The following is a 20,023-nucleotide window of genomic DNA, read 5'->3' as shown; positions in this document are numbered from 1 at the left end:
TTGCAAATCGAGTGAAAAAGAAGAAGCGATTAGGTTTCTGTTATAAATATTTGTTATCTTTATCTATGATGGAATCGTGTATTTTTTTATATTTACTTGGATAAGTTCTTCGATTATTATGGAGAGAATCTTGAATTAAGGGATTCTAGAATTATTTTGGCGAAAATCTTGAAATGAATGACAATATTTTTATTGCTTTTGAAAATAGTTTAGAGTATTGTCGTCTTGTTTCTTTGAGAAATAATCTTACATTATTGCCACAATTTTTTTAATTTGGCCGATTCGTTTCTCTTTTGAATTCATTATCTCTTTTGAATTCATTATCTCTCTTCTTGTTTATTTGAGAATGAATCTTGCATTTTTGCTACAATTTTTTTTTTATATGAATCACATATCATAGATGGTAAATAAAGAGAATACAAAATACACTGGGCATACTCAGGGATCACATAATCAGTGTTCAAAAACTATAATCGAAGAAAATAGTTATATCAAAAATAGATACATCCCAAGACCGAAATCCAAATACTGGGAGACAAAATATGAACATCATCTAGCAGTCAGCGTTCGATGAACATGAATCAAAATCTTCCGAAAGATAGCTTCCACATCCGGCCTCTCACCGTCAAAAATTGGCCTGTTACGAGCACTCCAAATGTGATAAACCAATGCAGCTATCCCCGAGTGGCACCTCCGTGCACGCATGGTAGTACCTCTGAATCTCCTGCGGAGAAGACGAAGTAAAACTGTCATAGAACGTGCCATATACTGAACTTCCAACCACTCCCACAATCTAACCCAAAGCTGTGTAGAAGCTGTACACTCGAAGAAAACATGTTGTGCAGTTTCATTTACAGTACCACAAAGACCACAAGACTTGTCTAGGATATATGGTTGTCTGTCCTTTGTCAAGCACTTCTCATGAGCAAAAATCCACAGGGCGAAACGGTGTTTAGGTAAGATGTGTGGTCTCCATAAAAATGGTTTCCACAGCCATCTACCTGCCCCTGGTAAGAAACTCCTGTAGGCTTCCGACAAACCCCTCGTCGTACCAAACCAAATCGACAATCTAGCCACCACCGCATCCCAACTCCACTCACGAGCCAAAAGCTCATCACGGATCTCCACGAGCTTCTTAATGAGAACAGTATCATCCTTTCTCCATCTCCAATCCATGACATCATTCCAGTAATAATGATGCACCCACCGAACCCACAATGTATCCTTCTTAATGTTAATATTCCACAAGGTCTTAGTGAGAAGCGCCTTGTTCCAAGCTCGAAGATCTCGAATACCCAAACCCCCGTCCTCAATTGGCTAGCAAATCTTACTCCATGCAATAGGAGGATGCTTGCTCGTCCACATAAAGCTCCTACAAACCGAATTAATCTTGTCAATCACCCCACATGTGATAGGCAAGATCGAAAACCAATAGCATTCCACACCTTAGACCACCGAACGAATCAACTCCAACTTCTCCGCATAGGAAAGAGTGTGGCCGACACTTTATGTTGGTATATATAAATCGTTTAATCTTTACTGTTTATTTGCGAATGAATCTTGCATTTTTGCTACAATTTAGCCGACACTATGAGTTGTGATACCTCTGTAAGGGTCCGGGATAATGGTGACCCATTTCCGGGTTAGTGATAACCCGGGTTATCGGTTGAATAGCCCGGATCAGAAGACAGCTGCCCGGGCACTTCTTCTCCACCCGGTTTCTCATACAGGTACCCATGTAACCAACTACCCAGACCACCTCGAGAATTGCACCACACTCGAGTGTTATCGATACAGGCAGCCTAATCCGTCAGAACCACTTCGGCTTGGAGTGTCCTAGAAGTCATCAGAAGCTACAAGTATGGGCAGCCGACTTGCCATACTTAGTAGGTGGCACAAGAATCGAGGTACCTACCCCATTTTCTACTATAAATAGCAGGTATTAGTGTCATTTAAACATTCGAAAATCTTTGAACTAAAAGCACTTACATATTTCCCTTCAAATATTGCTTGTGTTCATAAAAAAGCCTGCTGACTTAAGCATCGGAGTGGCCACGCCGGACATCCCTCCGGCGCCCATTCACGAGTTACTTTCTTGTTTACAGGTGTTGATCCAAGCCATTATCTTCACTCAAATTCCCAAACATTATAAATTATTGATTTGGTCCGTTGAAGCCCCGTACCCGGCTCACCTATTTTAACGAGATCACATCATTGGCGCCGTCTGTGGGAAAACACTGAGTTCGAGACGTTGATATGGCTCGTACGAGAAGAACCAACCAGGGTAATTCTCACGCCCAGGGTGATGGGAGGCAAACTTCAAGACAAGCTGATGTTAGTAACATTGGAACAAACCTCATTACCCTGACCCCTGAAGAGTTAAAGAAAATGATGGCCGATGCCGTTGTGCTAGCTATGGCCAGGAAGGAGGTCTCTCACCCTGTCACACCACCCGGTGATAAACAGGGACGTGATCAGGGACTTGAGCAGGAGCAGGAGTAGGGGCAGGAAGGAGGGATAACGAGATGGTAGGAGAAGACGAGGGATCCAGTGCTGGGTCCAAATCTCCTACCGTGGCAGAGGAATTGATGGAATTAAGGCAGAAGATGAAGGTATTGGAAGGACAGTTGGAAAGACGGAGCGTTGCCCGGGTAGTCCCGAGAGGATGCCCGTTTTCTGATATCATCGTCCGGGAGCCTCTTCCTGGAAATTTCAAATCTGCGAAGGTGAAAGACTATGATGGCAATGCAGACCCGGAGGAACACCTGGCCAGGTTTGAAAATATGGCCATGTTGCACTGTTACACTGATAGAATCAAGTTCAAGGTGTTCCTAACAACACTGGTGGATTCAGCTCAGAGGTGGTTCGAAGGCTTGACTTCCCAAAGTATCAGTTCCTTTGAAGACTTCCAGAAGGTGTTTTTACACCATTTTAGCAGCAGTAAAAAGTACAAAAAGACTGTTTTTAGCCTTTTTGAAGTTAAGCAAAACCCAGAAGAGAGTTTAAAGGCCTATATCAGAAGATTCAACAGAGTGGCCCTAGACGTCCCTACTTGTGCCACTGAAACGAAGACTACTGCATTCACCCAGGGTTTGAGAGAGGGTGAGTTCTTCAAGTCACTTACTAAGAAGGTGCCGGGAGATTTCGAGGATCTATTGTCGCGAGCAGAAAAATATATCAATATAGAGGAAGCCCAGAAACAAAAGAGGGACTCTGTGAGAAAAGAAAAAGGAGACCGGATGTCTAAGCCCGAGGAGAGGGGACAGAAAAGAGGCAATACATGGCACTTTTCTCACCACGTGCCTCTGAAAATTGCTCGGGAGAGGGAAGTGCAGAAGTGCAGCAGAGATTTGGCCCCGGATCATCAGTTATCCCGGCCAGAAAAAAGTGAATTTTGCTCTTTTCACAAAGTATGCCACCATAACACTGAAAACTGCAGCCAGAGGCCGAGAGTGCCACCTTGGACATCTCGGCCACCAGGATCCAGCGCCCGAGGAGGAAGTGTGAGGAATATCCCGAGGATTGAGCCCAGTAGAAGAAGGGAGCCTGAGCCCGAGAGAAAAAAGAATTCGCCCCCTGCCACAGGAATGATCAAAATGATATTAGGAGACTCTACTGATGGAGATTCTAACCGGGCGAGGAAGGGGAGAAGCAGGAGGGAATGTTTGGAGGTAGAAGGAGCAAGAAGGAATGAGGCGATCATTAGTTTTGGCCCGGAAGATTTGAGAGGGGTGAGTCTGCCCCACAACGACGCCCTGGTGATCCAAGCCCGAGTGGCGAATTATGATATTCTACGGGTCTTTGTGGACTCAGGTAGCTCTGTAAATGTAATTTTTAAAGATGTCTTTGTACAGATGGATTTGCAGGACTACCACCTAGAGGCTGTGGAGACTGCCCTCTTTGGTTTTGCTGGCCATATGGTTTACCCGGAAGGGGAGATCATGTTGCCATTAACCTTGGGTTCTCAGGATCTTAAGAGGACGGTGATGACTTCATTCACCGTAGTGGATTCCCCGTCATCATATAATATCATTTTGGGGAGACCGGCTATGAACGAATTGAGAGCCGTAGCATCCACATACCACCAAAAGATAAAATTTCAAGTAGGAGCTCGGGTGGGAGAAGTCCGAGGAGATCAACCATCCTCTCAGAAATGCTATGTGGAGGCAGTTCGGGCGGATCAGAGTAGAACAAGGAAGGAAGGGAAGAAGGCAAGGGTGGACGGGGAAAGAACGATGGGGAGAGGAGAGGTGCATTTTGTGGCAGAAGAAGAACAAGAAGTAGTAGAAATCGGACCAGGCCAGCAAATCCGGGTGGCCCGAGATCTCAGTATATCCACTCGGGTCAGTCTGATTCATTGTTTAAAAACTAATATTCATGTGTTTTCTTGGTCCCAACAGGAGTTGACAGGGATTTCTCCCTTGATAGCAGAACATCAATTGAACATCCTCCCGAGATCTCACCCAGTAAAACAAAAAAAGAGGCACTTTGGCCCTGAAAAGGACAAAGTAATTGATGCGCAAATTAAGGAGCTTCTGAAAGCTGGCCACATTAGGGAAATTCAATTCCCCACATGGCTTTCGAATGTGGTCTTGGTACCCAAATCTACCGGGAGGTGGCGCATGTGTGTAGACTTCCGCGATCTCAATAAGGCGTGCCCCAAAGATCATTATCCTCTGCCCAGGATTGATCAGCTGGTGGATTCCACCTCGGGCTATGAATTGCTAAGTTTCATGGACGCATACCAGGGGTACCATCAAATCCCTCTGGCTAAAAAGGATCAAGACAAAGCCAGCTTCATCACCTCGGAAGGTACATTTTGTTATATTGTAATGCCTTTCGGGTTGAAGAATGCAGGGGCTACTTACCAGCGTCTGATGGATAAAGTCTTTGAGAAGCAGCTGGGACGGAATGTGGAAGTTTATGTGGATGATATTCTATCCAAATCCCGAGAGGGTGCCAGCTTTATTAGTGATCTAGAAGAAACTTTTGCGACTCTCATGCATTATGGAATCAAGCTTAATCCTGCCAAGTATATTTTTGGCGTGAAGAGTGGCAAATTCTTGGGATTCATTTTGACAGACCGAGGGATCGAGGTGAATCAAGAGAAAGTCGAATCTGTGCTAAGCATGCCATCTCCCCGATCTGTCAATGAGGTACAAAAGCTAACTGGGAGAATTGCTTCCCTTTCCAGATTTATTTCCCGATCAGCACACCGGAGTTATCTTTTTTTTCAAATCTTAAGGAAGGCCCAGCAATTCGGATGGGATGAGAAATGTGAACAGGCCTTCCAGGACTTGAAAATTCATCTTGCCGGGCTCCCGGTGTTGGTGAAACCAGAACCTGGAGAAAAATTATATGTCTATCTGTCCGCTACAGAGTATGCTGTCAGCTCTGTTCTAATAAAAGAGGAAGGAACTGATCAAAAACCTGTCTATTATGTCAGCCATGCTCTGAGGGGGCCCGAGCTCCGGTATAGCGAAGTGGAGAAAATTGCTTTGGCCCTAATCATGACCGCCCGGAAGCTAAGACCTTAATTTCTGTCACATCAGGTTATTGTTCTTACCAATAGTCCTCTGGGTAGGATCATGACTCATTCCGAAGTATCCGGGCGAATGATAAAATGGACAGTAGAGTTGGGTGAATATGACATCGAGTACAAGCCCCGAGTGGCCATTAAAGCACAGGCTTTGTCAGATTTCTTATCTGAAATGATCCAGCCCAGTGAGGAGGAGGTATGGAAAGTATCAGTGGATGGGGCATCTAGCCTGATGGGGTGCGGAGTAGGGGTGGTATTAGTGTCTCCCTTGGGAGAAAATGTCAAATTAGCATTAAGAATTGATTCCCGGATAACCAATAATGAAGCTGAGTATGAGGCTGTTCTTGCAGGTATTCGAGCTGCCCGGGAAGTTGGAGCTTCTCGGATTATTCTATATTCTGATTCACAGCTCATCACTCAACAAATAAAGGGCATTTATGAGGCTAAGGATGACAAGATGCTTAAATATTTACGGCTCATTCGAGCCCAAGCAGAAAGCTTCATGGATTGGAGTATTGAACAAGTACCCCGAGAAGAAAACAGTGAGGCAGACGCTTTGGCTAAAATGGCTGCTTCTTTATCAGAAGTTAATACCCGGGAGGTGTTGCATATTACTCGGCTGGTTCTCTCTACGGAGGAAGAAGCATCACCCATGCCTGAAGATTCATGGATGACACCACTGATCGCGTATATTACGAACCATGAGCTCCCTGAGGATAAAGCCCGAGCTCAGAAGATCAAAAGACAAGCCCCCAGGTTTGTTCTCTTAAATAAAATTTTGTACAGAATATCATTCCAAGGACCGCTTTTGAAGTGTTTAAATGAAAAAAAGGTGGATTATGTTCTCCGAGAAATTCATGAGGGGTGTTGTGCCGAGCACCTCGGAGGAATGTATTTAACTCGAAAAACAATGCTTGCTAGATTCTGGTGGCCCACCTTAAAACAAGATTCTGCTCATTTGGTCCAGATTTGTGAGGGCTGTCAGCATCATTCGAATTTCAGCTACAGCCCGGCCACTCTCATGAAGCCTATTTGGGCATCCTGCCCTTTTGATCAATGGGGCATGGATATTGTGGGTCCTTTTCCGGTTGTCCGGGCTCAGAAAAAATTCTTACTAGTAGCTGTTGACTACTTTTCTAAGTGGGTTGAAGCTGAGCCTTTAGCAAAGATCACCGAGCAGGAAGTATTGAAATTTTTATGGAAGAACATTGTGTGCCGGTTCGGAGTGTCCAGGAGAATAATCTCGGACAATGGAAGACAATTTCAAGGCAAAGGAATTACGTCATGGTGTCGGGAAATGAAAATCACTCAATCTTTTACCTCTGTTGCATATCCTCAAGCCAATGGTCAAACAGAAGTTGTCAACAGAGTCATTGTGCAAGCATTAAAGGCAAGACTTCAGGGTAAAGAAAAGGATTGGGTGGAGGAGTTACCTAGTGTCATATGGGCTTACAGAACTACTCCCCGGGCACCTACTCAAGAAACTCCCTTCAGTTTGGTATATGGTTCTGAAGCAGTTCTTTCAGTAGAGATCGGGCAGACCTCTTCCCGGGTAGAATCTTACCCGGAGGACAACGACCAGAGCAGGGCCATGGAGTTGGACTTAATAGAAGAAAAAAGGAACAGGGCATTTATTCGAATGGAGGAATACAGAAATCGGGTGATGAAATCATATAACAAGAAGGTCCGTATTGGAAACTTCCAAGTTGGGGATTTAGTCATGAAAAAAGTCAACCCTGCTGGGGAAGTTGGGAAGCTGGAAGCCCGATGGGAAGGACCTTACAAAATCATTCGGAGAGTCAACTCGGGATCCTTTTATTTAGAAGATGCGCAGGGACTTCCACTCAAAAGGCCTTGGAATGTGTTTAACTTAAAGAAGTACTATGCATAATAGATGTAATTGTTTGACGGAAGAAATCAATAAAAAATATATATATTCTCAGAGTATTGCGTTTGTTATTATATCTTGGGAGCTGCTATGACCCGGTTCTTAAAAAGCCCGGGGCACTACACCCTGGCTCGGGGCACCACACCTCGACCATTCCCAAGTCCCGGGACATGATCCCCGGCCCAAGGCTCCGTACCTTGGTTCTTAAAAAGCCCAGGGCACTACACCCTGGCTCGGGGCACCACACCTCGACCATTCCCAAGTCCCGGGACATGATCCCCGGCCCAAGGCTCCGTACCTTGGTTCTTAAAAAGCCCAGGGCACTACACCCTGGCTCGGGGCACCACACCTCGACCATTCCCAAGTCCCGGGACATGATCCCTGGCCCAAGGCTCCGTACCTTGGTTCTTAAAAAGTCCAGGGCACTACACCCTGGCTCGGGGCACCACACCTCGACCATTCCCAAGTCCCGGGACATGATCCCCGGCCCAAGGCTCCGTACCTTGGTTCTTCAAAAGCCCAGGGCACTACACCCTGGCTCGGGGCACCACACCTCGACCATTCCCAAGTCCCGGGACATGATCCCCGGCCCAAGGCTCCGTACCTTGGTTCTTAAAAAGCCCAGGGCACTACACCCTGGCTCGGGGCACCAAACCTCGACCATTCCCAAGTCCCGGGACATGATCCCCGGCCCAAGGCTCCGTACCTTGGTTCTTAAAAAGCCCAGGGCACTACACCCTGGCTCGGGGCACCACACCTCGACCATTCCCAAGTCCCGGGACATGATCCCCGGCCCAAGGCTTCGTACCTTGGTTCTTAAAAAGCCCAGGGCACTACACCCTGGCTCAGGGCACCACACCTCGACCATTCCCAAGTCTCGGGACATGATCCCCGGCCCAAGGCTCCGTACCTTGGTTCTTTAAAAGCTCAGGGCACTACACCCTGGTTTGTGGAATCCAAGAAATACTCCTTCTGAGTTCAGGTTTAAATCTCTACATCTGGAGTATTAATTAAGCTACTTATTTAACGTATGGACCGGGACCCGGGGTATTCGAATGAAATTACCGTTTTCTCCTACTAAGAAATACTCATAAGTTATTGCATTACCCGGGTTGCGAAAAAATTGTCAAAAATCATATTGAAAAAAGCACAGCGACGGAAAGAAATCAACATTTCCTTACAAAGTTCAAAGGCAATAAATACAAAGGAAAAAAATACAGAGTAAATTACAGGCCTATTCTAAAGTCTGCTGCCCTGATGGTTCTTCGGATCCCCGGGAGTCTTCTCAGCCTCTTTCTCGATAGCATCATCTTTGGGAAGGGAAGCAATGGCCTTATCAATATCAGAAAAGCCCTCCTTATCTGTCGGAATCAGGCCTATCTCCTCAAATTGCTCCTGGCATTTCTCAAAGCCAATCGAAAAGTATTTGTAGGCCCTATCTTCAACAGCTGCTTGGAATTCCGCCGATTGAAAGAAAGTAGTCCTCCATTCTTCATGGGTCAGCTGAAGAAGTCTGAGCTTATCTTCAGCAACTTCGTCTCGATGTTGCTGGGCACTGGCTTCATCCTCGAGATAGCTAATCCGAGATGCCAGGAACGCAATTTGCCTCTGAGAAGCCTCCTCCCGGGCTATGCTCTCATCACGAGAAAGTTGAGCCGCGGCCAGCTCTTGATTAGCTGCTTCCAAGGAAGCTTGGAGACTGGCAGTTGTCTCCCAGTGAAGCTTCTGGGCCCGGGCCATCTCTCCTTGGAGATGGTCATGAATATCCTGAGCCGCCTGGGCTTGCTTACCCTTCTTGGTTGCCACCGCTGCCACCTCTTCAAAGGCCGAAACTAGAATCTGGGCAGCCTGGATAAGAAGGAATCTTAAAAAAAAAGAAAATGGGGGAGGGAGAGAGAGGGAAAAGAAATAAAAAAATAAAACTTACAGACAGAAGACGGTTGGACCCCTCCAAAAACCTCACACTAGAAGGAGTGCTTTTCAGGATAGCTATCTCAGCAGGGCTGAGCACCTTCTTGAAACGCTTAACACCAACAGCGGAAGCTCCCTCGAAGAAGATGTTAGCCAGAGAAAGCTGGTCGGTTGGAGGGAGCTCTTGGCGAGGTTCTTCATTGGACTGGGGGGGGAGAGGAGGAGGTGGAGCAGATCGGAAGGCGCCTTGGTCACCCTCGGAAGGGTCTTCGAGAATAACCAGCTCGGGTTCTTCAGTAGCTTTTCGTTTTCTCTGAGTGAGGGGAATGAGATCTTCAGATTCCTCCAAGTTCTCAGTCATCGCCCGGGAAGCGCCATCTTGGGGAGGTTCTTCCCGGGACACCTCAGCTCTCAAGGCTGCCGCTTCTGCATCCCATTTTTTCTTTTCTTCCGCAGCTGCCCGGCGAGCCGCCATTTCCTTCTCTCGGGCTGCCTTCTCAGCTGCACGCCTTTTAGCAAAAGCTGCTTGCATCTCAGAGTTATCTGCATAGAGGAGTGACAGGGTTATGATACATTAAATAAACATGATAAAGGAATAAGAAAGCATAGAAGATAAAGTATGTACCGAGTTGAGAACCCGAGCCAGCCACCTCATCAATTACCCGGTCTATGGGGTCCTCAGCCCGGGCACTCAACCCGTAGGCCACTAAGTTCTCTTCGGAGATAAGAATGGAAGAGGAGTACTTGTGTCCCTCCACGAGGGTTTGACTAAGGATGAAAGGCTCCTCAAATTTGTAGGATGGAGGAAGGGAAGTTTGTTGGGGAAGGGAAGGGAGAAACCGGGTTAGACAGGGTAAAGGACCCGGGAGTTGGATGTAAAAAAATCTTCCTTTCCATCCCTTTTGAGAGGAAGGGATGTCATCGAGGAATCGGGCGTTTAACCGGGATTTAAGGGAAAATGCATTATCCCCGAAATGGCAAGAAAAATAATAGTGAAGGATGAGGGGGGTGATGAGAAGATTATTCATTTTAAAAAAGGACATAGGCCGAGGCCATAATCCTGAAAGAATTGGGATGAAATTGATTGACAGGTACACCAAAAAATTTGGCAACATCAATATAAAAGGGATGAACGGGAAACCGAAGACCATTCCTAACCTGGTCCCGAAAGAAAGTTGTGTACCTAGGAGGAGGGTTATCGGCCCTATCAGAGGGCCCAGGTATCAAGATAGAAATGGAAGAAGGAATATTGCCCAGCGCTCGGAGTTCCTCATTTGCCCCCAAGCGTAAGGCGCTTCGCATAGAGGAAAACCAGGGAGTTCCCCGGGATCTCGACCGCCCGAGGACTCGAGACCTTGGCTTTACCCTTACCCTTGTTCTTCGCAAGAGCTCGGGCCCGGGAGTGGCCAGAAGATAAAGGTTTAGAAAAGAGAGGTTTGGTTGGAAGTGCCACTGGTTTTTTAGAAGGCTGGGTAATGGAGCGACGTGGGGGAGAGGGAGGAGAATCGGAACGAAGTGCGGAAGACTCAGCGCTAGGAGAGCCTCGCGCATTCGCTCCTGAGGTGGAAGAAGTGGAGTGAGACATTTTAAAAGAAGAAAACTTACGACGATATATGCGGTGGAAGGTTGCCGGAAATGATTTCGCACAAGTAGAGTCTCGAGAAGAGAATTCGCAAGAGCTTCGCTGCAATTTCGAATTTGAGAGTAATTTTTGGAAAACCTGTTAGTTAGTATATATAGGCGGTGGGGGAAGATCTCAGCCGTTTATTTAAAAAGCATGCGTGGACGACCACGATTTGCCTAGAAAATTGTACCAGGCATACGAGGGGACACACGCAATAATTAAAAATGTCAGACTTATCGGCTCATTGAAATACGAAACGTTCCTGATCGTTGATAGAAAGGGCACGCGTTATCATGGCATCCCGTGGGTTACCCAAGATCTCATCTTAAGCCCGGGAGGTCTGAGGCCCCGGCATCTTATCTTAATCCCGGGAAAAGTAAGGCCCCGGTACTTCATTTTGAGCCTGGGGAATTTTAGGGCCCGTTTTTTTTCAGTTGATCACTTATCAGTTCTGGATATTTATTCTGATTCATTTTATGGTACATATATCATGCGGTGTCAATGAAATACGGACAATAAGAGTAACTAGATAAACATTTTTTTTTATTATTATTATTATTCCGGGAATTCTTTACCCGTTACATTAAAAAATTCCTCTTCTACAGAGGCTATCCACTTAATCACAAAACTCTTTACAGAGCTACCAGTGAACGCCTTCATAAAGGTAGCATAGTCGGCAATCTTCTGCAGCGTCCTCCTCTCTTTATGAAGCAATAGCTGGAGGATAAAGTCGTCCTCAAAGAGGTCCTCCGTATCAGAAATCTGCAAGCGTTCCCGATACTTTGCAAACTTGGCCACCAGTTCAGGAGTGATAGCCTCCTCCCACTCGTGAAGAAGCTGAAGTCCTTGCAGCTCCTCCCAGTAATGGAGGATCTTTTGGAAGACTTCATCTTCCAATTCAGATTTTCTTTTCTCAAAAGCCGCTTGCATAAACTCTGCTGCCATGTCGGGAGATTTCGAACCACTGGAACCCGCCATTGCACTTCTTGAGGACTGAATTGATGGAATGTTGGAGAATAGGTAAGCAGGTTACTGTATATATATATAGGAAGGAATTAGTCTCCATCGTCGATCCGAACCCAATCGGACGATCAGAGGGAATCTAGGAAATTGAGCAGGCAGATGAAAAGACGTGTACGGGTATCGAGGAAACAGGCTCATTATTACCTCGGAATACGAACAATTTTCGACGGTGTCACTGTTAACGCATGCACATAATGACATTCATTGGATTTCCCGAGAATACTAAACGATGAATGTACAAAACCTGAGAGATATGGAAGCCTGACACCTCATCACTTCTGCAGGATATTTAGAGACCCAAGGCTCTTATTCACTCTGGGATATGTTTTGGAGTAAACATGCATGACTGATCGGGACAGCGGGTCAAGCTCTAGCCCGACTATTTTTAGGATGTGTGGTGATACCCCTGTAAGGGTCCGGGATAATGGTGACCCATTTCCGGGTTAGTGATGACCCGGGTTATCGGTTGAATAGCCCGGATCAGAAGACAGCTGCCCGGGCACTTCTTCTCCACCCGGTTTCTCATACAGGTACCCAGGTAACCAACTACCCAGGCCACCTCGAGAATTGCACCACACTCGAGTGTGATCGATACATGCAGCCTAATCCGTCAGAACCACTTCGGCTTGGAGTGTCCTAGAAGTCATCAGAAGCTACAAGTATGGGCAGCCGACTTGCCATACTTAGTAGGTGGCACAAGAATCGAGGTACCTACCCCATTTTTTACTATAAATAGCAGGTATTAGTGTTATTTAAACATTCGAAAATCTTTGAACTAAAAGCACTTACATATTTCCCTTCAAATATTGCTTGTGTTCATAAAAAAGCCTGCTGACTTAAGCATCGGAGTGGCCACGCCGGACATCCCTCCGGCGCCCATTCACGAGTTACTTTCTTGTTTACAGGTGTTGATCCAAGCCATTATCTTCACTCAAATTCCCAAACATTATAAGTTATTGATTTGGTCCGTTGAAGCCCCGTACCCGGCTCACCTATTTTAACGAGATCACATCAAGTTGGTATATATAAATCGTTTAATATTTACTTTCACTCTTATTTCTCATTTTATATTTTCGCTTTACAATAATGATAAAACATTGAGTATGTTATCCTCTTTCACATGTATACCAGTCGAATTGATTAATCAATTAATCACATAAATGTAAAAAAATTATTACAAATATAAATAAAAGCAATAAATATTCGAAGAATTATTAAAAAAAAATTAATCAAAACAAGGTTGTATTTAAATGAATGTATTTAAAATAAATGGATTTTGATTATATTTTTGTTGTTAACTATAAAACAAAATATGAAATTATAAATCTATAACTTACTTAATTACATAATTGTTATATAAAGTATAATGAATTTTAAATCCATCTGTTATTGGATGAACTTAAACAATCGTAGTTAACATGAAATATTATATAAATACCGAAGATGTGTGTTTGAAGTTTATGGTATTCTTTATCTGAACTACAAAATACATTTGAAATATATGAATTTGAAATTCATCAATCCAAACACAACCTAAAGTAGATGAGTGATGGAAAGTTTGTTTTTAACACATGAATTAAAGATTTTAATAAAAAAATCCATATTAAAATAGAGTTTTGAGTTGGTCATAAATAGATACGACTTGTAATTTAATCTAACACCACAAATTTCCTAAGATTTGATATTGTTTAGCCCAAATCTTGGAAGCCCATTAAGAATAACAAGCATGCAAAATGTGGAGAGGCCCAATGGACGAGCCCAAAAGGTGTCAGTTGAAGACCACGAAGGAGTAGAATGAGAAAGGAGATCGACAAATCAACACAAAAAAAGCTACAACAAGAACTATGCGGAATTATTTGTCAATTTGATGTCTGTTTATGTCAATTTCTAGTTCTAGTAGCAAAATCTTCTAAATATTCTATAGGTTCATCAATCTTTTTTTGTAAAAATATTGGTCAAGTTCATAGCAACATAATGATATTTGATGTTGTTAATGAATTCCTCCTATAATTTTCCTATATTCCTTGTTGTGTGTTTTCGTTTTTGAGCTATTTCGAAAGAGTTAGAACTTACGACCGAATCGAGATCTACAACGTTTGGTAAACAAAGTCAGATTATTTCACAACTTTGATACGATCGCGTGTCTGGAACGTCCCGCAATTTTCGAGTCAAACAGATATATTTCAAAAAAGTAAAATAAATTTAAATTTGTAATATATTTTAAAATACTATTATGTATAAATCTCCTATCCACAATGGTTGCCTGAAACTAGTTTTGGCGTTTCCAAAACACTAGGGACTTGATTTAGAGTTAACTGGAAATTGTGGGGCTGATTACAGATAGAGACGGGATGTGAGTTTTGCTGATATTTTGTTCTTTTCGTGAGCTGAAGATTTGCAATTAGACGAGGCCTGCTTTTTCATTACGAGCAATCGCGAAGAAGGGTAAGAATTCGACAATTTTTAGTTCCAATTTACTCTGCAATTTGACGAGCATGAAAATAAGGAACTTCCGAGTTGAAATTACTTTTTTCCGGGGAAAAAATTAGGCATCGAATTGAAGGAATTTGTGTGTTAAGAGTGTTGGAGTCCTGTACTGTGTACGCATATCTGGTCCAGATTTTGATTAGGAATGTTGTTTCAGTTCATGGATAGAATTGATTGGTGATTTCATTTCTTACTTTTTTCCTGGAATGGGTATTTGAATTCTTATGTGGTAGTCTTGTTTGATTCATTTGCGTGAAAGTGATGAACTTCTTGTTTCTTTAGAATCTGCACACCCAGTAAGATTCGATTTTGAAATAAGTCTTTGCTCTAACATCGGTTAATCCGAGCTTCAACGTGTGGCGTTAGTTTGCGGTTTCACCAAAGCTTCAACGTATTTGGAGTTCATAATTTTGTGTCAGTAACTGCAGATTAGCATTAAGAAAAACAAATTTATTTTCTTTTTGGCCACCATGAACTTCATATTCTTGATTCTGTAAGAATTTACGTTGCAGTTGTTTGTTTGATTTAGGCAAAAGCTTCATGGAATTCAGGTGCAAAATCCAACTTATTATATTGGTTGTTGAATGTTTATTTGCCAATTCTGCAGGATTACCCATTCCATCGGTTTGTGCTGTCAAACTCTAAGCACACGCAATGACCAGCATTACGGTGGGTCCATCCCTTACCTCCTTCACCACAAACAGAACCAGGACACATCATAAATTTTCAAGCACCAGTCTCGCAAATTGTCGAGGCATACGAGCTATGAGGATAGAGAAGTCACTGGAGGAGCTCTACAACGTGAGAGTGGAAAGGAAGGTGTCAAAAGACAGGTTATCGGAGCTTGGCGTTTCGAGGTGGTCTGTGTGGAAGACAGGAAAATGCAGGATTCCATGGGACTGGCACGTCGATCAGTTGGTTTATGTCGAGGAAGGGGAAGTGAGGGTCGTGCCTCAAGGGAGCAAGCGGTACATGCAATTCTTGGCTGGGGACTTGATTCGGTATCCGAAATGGTTTGAAGCAGATCTTTACTTCAATGATTTTTATCAGGAGCGGTATAGCTTCAGAGCTTACGGTGATGATTAGTATGAATGCTACATGTTTCTTCAATGCAACGTAGATTGTCTGTGGTATTTCTTTTGTAAAAACAAAATATGTTCGTACTTCGTAACGTTCCTTCAATATATTTATCCTTTTGGCAAGAAATCATCAAATAATTGCTAAAAATTAGGATATTGTCGAGTCTCGTGCCAAAATTTGAGAGAATCGTTGTGTGAAATTCCTAGAATAAATTTGAAAAAAGTTTTAAATCCTTGACTCTTTTAAATTGAAAAATGTCGAATCAATTTCAGCTTCATTGGATTCTGATCTATTCAGATTATTTCAATTTCAACTTGATTAAATTATCTGAACTGAGCCACCAAAATGGTATCTAGGCCCAATCTTAAATAACTATATCACAAGTACATGAAAATAATAATAAAAAAAGAATTATTTGGCATGGAAAATACCATTAAATGCATTCAGAATCTCAGATTCAATCAACAAGACAAACAAATAATTACACAAATGTCTGTTAAATCACCAAAGGAAAATATTTCTGAATATTTGCACCCAAGCAAAATAATTGTCATGTAAAAATTCCATATCATCTACCCAAACCCAACATCATTCTGATGAGAATCCCATGGCTGATAAAAACCAAAATAATGAGCCATAATTCCCCACCCAAAAGCAACAATCAAAAGAAAAAAAGACCCATATCCAATGAATTCCCTCCCCTCCCCTCCCCTTCCCCGGGGAAGAGTTCTTAGCCTTCACGCCGATGCTCGTTTCTTTCAAAGGTTTAAATCTCCAGATTTTGATGATCAGCCTATCTTCAACCACTCACAACTGTTTCAGAACTAGCCGTGGTAGCTATGCCAACAGAAGATTGGAACTTAGATAAAAGGATAGCCTCACCACTCACAGCAGTAGAGGAAGCCACATTTTCTAATGCCCTCCATATTGATTCTCGCCTTTTCAGTGTTTCCTTTTTCTCTATCTCGTCTTCTTTGAATTTTGCTAAGCAATCCTCGAAGTGTGATGGATCGACATCAGTAAACACACTTCGTACATTAAGAGTTAGGCTCTGAATAGCCTGATTCCAGTGATTATTTGTGTTCTTCTCCAGCGAAGGGAGTATAATAGGGAGTATTACTCTGTGGTTTAGAGTAATTAGATTCCTTATGTGGTCACTATTCCATAGCAGGAGAGCACGTTCAGCTACCTGTAAGAGACATGGGGTAGCGAGTTAGGGGAAAGAGAGAGCTCTAAAAATGAGATGCAAAATCAAGTCCAACAGAAGACTGAGTTTTTATAAGAACGCAGCATTCTACTTAGTAATATTAGAAAATTATTAGCAGAGCTCTAAAAATGAGATGCAAAATCAAGTCTAACAGAAGACTGAGTTTTTATAAGAATGCAGCATTCTACTTGGTGATATTAGAAACTTATTAGCTCAGACACCATCCTTATGTCTTCTTATAGTAAGAAAATCATCAAAAAGTTTCAAAAGGTATAAGTAGGAAATTATTTTGTTCTTCCTAGTTTCGTATCAACTAATAATAATCATGACAAAGAGATTATTTTTTTCTGGCAAGATGACATCGCAAAACCAAGATATGCGGAAAGTAACATAGATGACCTGAAAATGTGAGCTGATGAGACAGAAGCCAATTTGACGGAACAAAGAGACCATGCAGTGCTGAAATTCAGCAGCTTGTGTTGCTTCCATGATTTCCTCCAATTCACTTAAAAACATTACCTCCTTGGAACTATTGGTTAAAGGCCAGTACTTTAAAAGACCATGGATGACCGTATCAGCCAGCTTGCAATCTTTCTCCAAAAATTGAATGATACAATAAGACAGCTGCTGATGGTAGATAGACATGCACTTTGGTTTATGAAGGGGAATCAGTGCCCGCACAAGAAAAAGCTTATGCTCTTCCTTTAGAGGTAAAGCAAACCCATTAATTATGCTTCCCAATATCTCCAGCAATTCTGCAATGCCGTTATGCTTCTCTATCTCAAAGATAAAATTATAGAATATATTATTGATTGATTTCCTGATAAAAGGTCTATGAACCATAAACTTCCCATATACACGATGTATAATAGTTTTCAAGTATTCCCTCTCCCTTTGATCTTCTGAATCAAACAGGTCTAGCAACCTCAGCACAAAAGAATGGTCAATGTATCTTTTGGCCAGCTTAGCATCAGTTTGTGACGAAACAACAAATCTCAATAGGAACTCATACACAACCTGGAGATGTCCCCACGAAGGATCCAACTTCGGCTCTTCCTCTTCTGGATCATACACACCACCTGGCAGTTTAACGTCATGATCGAATAAAGGTAACGCTCTAAACAGATTAGTTGAGACCATCTTTGTCATTTCCTGCATGGAAACCTCACTGAACTTTGAATTCACTGATGAAATGTAATCGACCAACTCAAGCAGCATCCGCCTCTTAACATCTTTCTCGTTCACATGTGTAGTGGGGTCTGTGAAATCAAATACTATAGAACACATTCTCAACTTTGTTATAAGAATATTCTCTCTTTCTGAGCTCAGGATGTCTCGCAAGCTAGGCAACCCTTCACAAGCGACTGCATAATTCACCAATGTGGGGCTGGCATCAAAGCTCAATACTTTGACTTGGTTTGAGTTTGTTGGGACATTTGTCCCATTGCTAAAAGATCGAGAAGGACCCATACTTGCTGAACTGAAGGGTGTTCCTGAATTTGCGGTATTCTTCAATCAGCCGCCTCTTTAATCGGCCGCCCCTGCTGACGCTAGAAATATAATGGTTTGAGTTAGAATTACCAGAGGCAACGATCGAGATGTAATCATAGTCTGAATCATTCGAGCTAACTTAGTTAAATCCTTTGACCGAGGCTTGCGAATATGCTCCGAAATCCCAAACGACCCAACAAAATTTCAATTTAATTTCAATAAGCTACATGTCAATAGCTGTCAGTAATGCAAATAATTATGCACAATCAAAGAATAACACAACTAAAAATTGATCACAGCAACAAAAAAGCGAAAAAAATAATACCCAAATCAGAAAGAAGTAACTGAGGTTTTGATGTAGTTTCGCAGTTTGATTACTCCTACTGCTGATGCTGCAATTTGCCGAGAAAGAAACTGATTGCAATCAAGCTTCTTCAATCTTCTCCCCCTTCTTTAAAAAGAAAAAAAGAAAAGAAAAGAAACCCTCAAAAGCTGTGAAGTGGAGAATAGAATGAATAGGTGTGGCCGTGTGGGAGTGGATTTGAAAGCACACCACGTCTAGTCAACGAGGCTTTCAAATGGATATTTGGGTTATTTTGGTTTGCACACAGAAACAGTCGTAAAGCGTAGCTAATTAACGATAATATAAGAAAATCGTCGAGATTTAATGACGGTTTAAACACAATCATTGTTAATTAACGATGATACTAAGAACTGCCGCTATAATTAACGACTTTTTTTCAAAAGAACGTCGCTAATAGCGACAGTTTTATAAATCTTCGCCGATTTAACTTAACGACAGTTTAAATAAACCGTCGCTATTAGCGACCGTTTAAATAAATCGTCGCCACTAGCGACGGTTTTATTTGAAACCGTCGTTATTAACGACCGTTTATCAAAAAAACCGTCGCAACTTGTCTTTAAATTTGGCAATTTCGGTTCATTTTATCACACCTCTTCACCTTTGTAATATATTTTATCTCTTTAAGTGAATTTGTTGTTTACTTATTATCGGAAGATTTAATTGTTTCATACATTATTTATAAATTTGAAAATCATTAATTTAGATGAGTTGAGTAGATTATTTAAAAATTTGTATAAATAATTTTAACAATAAATTTTATTTTAAGAAATTAATAAACAACATTTTTTTTATAAAAACAAAACAATTAGCGACAGAATTTTTGAAGAAACCGTCGCTAATTGAGAAAACCGTCGCTAATTAGCAACGTGTTTTGACAAAACCGTCGCTAAGTAATGACAAGTTTGGTCTTATTTTGTCGCTAAATTGGCGAATCGCTAGTTTTTTTTTCTTCTGAAAACCATTGCTAATTTAGCGACGATTTAGTTTCTCAAAACCGTCGCTAATTAGCGACAAATTTTGAGAATTCATCGCAATATTTAGCGACGTTGTTAAAACCGTCGCTAAAACCGTCGTCAATGTGATTAGCGACGGTTTTTCCGTCGCAAAATCGCTAAACATAATTTTTTTTTGTAGTGATATATATTCAAATTCAAACGTAAATTACTAATATTTACCCACATAATTGAGGATACATACAATATAAATGTGTATATATATGTGTGTATGTCATGTAATCATAAATAATACCGAACTCATCCTGCTTCTTTTCAAAATTATTTCTCAAAAAATACTTCCACACACTCATTTTTCTCTTTTCATGATAGAGTACTTCGTTTTCAATTTGTCTTTTCTTTTTTTTTTTTACAAATTTTTATTCTTGCATATTATGATGTATCTCCAATTAGAAT

General features: G+C 42.2%; 4 protein-coding genes across 6 annotated transcripts; 2 read left to right on the top strand and 2 right to left on the bottom strand.

Annotated features, from left to right (window-relative positions):
* Positions 1-549: 549 nt before the first annotated feature.
* On the bottom strand, positions 550-1,176 carry LOC142514759 (uncharacterized). Its single transcript, XM_075619774.1, has one exon. The coding sequence runs from the start codon at positions 1,174-1,176 to the stop codon at positions 550-552; it is 627 nt and encodes a 208-aa protein (XP_075475889.1).
* A 1,349-nt stretch (positions 1,177-2,525) lies between these two features.
* LOC142514743 (uncharacterized) lies at positions 2,526-7,430 on the top strand. Its single transcript, XM_075619773.1, has 5 exons — positions 2,526-4,280; positions 4,401-4,595; positions 4,851-5,473; positions 5,573-6,942; positions 7,057-7,430. The coding sequence occupies exons 1-5, from the start codon at positions 2,526-2,528 to the stop codon at positions 7,428-7,430; spliced, it is 4,317 nt and encodes a 1,438-aa protein (XP_075475888.1).
* A 6,865-nt stretch (positions 7,431-14,295) lies between these two features.
* On the top strand, positions 14,296-15,707 carry LOC142555089 (uncharacterized). Its single transcript, XM_075665757.1, has 2 exons — positions 14,296-14,430; positions 15,080-15,707. The coding sequence occupies exon 2, from the start codon at positions 15,127-15,129 to the stop codon at positions 15,556-15,558; it is 432 nt and encodes a 143-aa protein (XP_075521872.1). The 5' UTR covers positions 14,296-14,430; positions 15,080-15,126; the 3' UTR covers positions 15,559-15,707.
* A 242-nt stretch (positions 15,708-15,949) lies between these two features.
* LOC142555064 (serine/threonine protein phosphatase 2A 59 kDa regulatory subunit B' zeta isoform-like) lies at positions 15,950-18,842 on the bottom strand. 3 transcript variants are annotated; one of them, XM_075665733.1, is made up of 3 exons: positions 18,576-18,842; positions 17,159-18,487; positions 15,950-16,741 (listed from the first exon to the last, which is right to left on the bottom strand). In XM_075665733.1, exons 2-3 carry the CDS (start codon positions 18,227-18,229, stop codon positions 16,352-16,354), a joined length of 1,461 nt encoding a protein of 486 aa, XP_075521848.1. In that variant the 5' UTR covers positions 18,230-18,487; positions 18,576-18,842; the 3' UTR covers positions 15,950-16,351. The 3 variants fall into 3 exon arrangements, with proteins under 3 accessions (XP_075521848.1, XP_075521840.1, XP_075521832.1); XM_075665725.1 differs by having other exon boundaries at positions 17,159-18,309; XM_075665717.1 differs by having other exon boundaries at positions 17,159-18,842.
* Between the last annotated feature and the right edge of the window lie 1,181 nt (positions 18,843-20,023).

This window comes from Primulina tabacum, chromosome 1, assembly GCF_025594145.1.
Source record: "Primulina tabacum isolate GXHZ01 chromosome 1, ASM2559414v2, whole genome shotgun sequence".
In the NCBI taxonomy this organism is placed as follows: Eukaryota; Viridiplantae; Streptophyta; class Magnoliopsida; order Lamiales; family Gesneriaceae; genus Primulina; species Primulina tabacum.
This window is presented reverse-complemented; position numbering and strand designations above follow the sequence as displayed.

Bases quoted from the DNA above. Each gene is read 5' to 3' on its own strand.
- LOC142555064 (XM_075665717.1), bottom strand. From the start codon at position 18,229: ATGGGTCCTTCTCGATCTTTTAGCAATGGGACAAATGTCCCAACAAAC. The intron at 16,742-17,158 runs GTCATCTATGTT...TGTCTCTTACAG, and splicing joins TCATCAGCTCACATTTTCAG to GTAGCTGAACGTGCTCTCCT.
- LOC142514743 (XM_075619773.1), top strand. From the start codon at position 2,526: ATGGTAGGAGAAGACGAGGGATCCAGTGCTGGGTCCAAATCTCCTACC. The intron at 5,474-5,572 runs GTATAGCGAAGT...TCTTACCAATAG, and splicing joins CTGAGGGGGCCCGAGCTCCG to TCCTCTGGGTAGGATCATGA. The intron at 6,943-7,056 runs GTAAAGAAAAGG...GTTCTGAAGCAG, and splicing joins ATTAAAGGCAAGACTTCAGG to TTCTTTCAGTAGAGATCGGG.
- LOC142555089 (XM_075665757.1), top strand. From the start codon at position 15,127: ATGACCAGCATTACGGTGGGTCCATCCCTTACCTCCTTCACCACAAAC.
- LOC142514759 (XM_075619774.1), bottom strand. From the start codon at position 1,176: ATGGATTGGAGATGGAGAAAGGATGATACTGTTCTCATTAAGAAGCTC.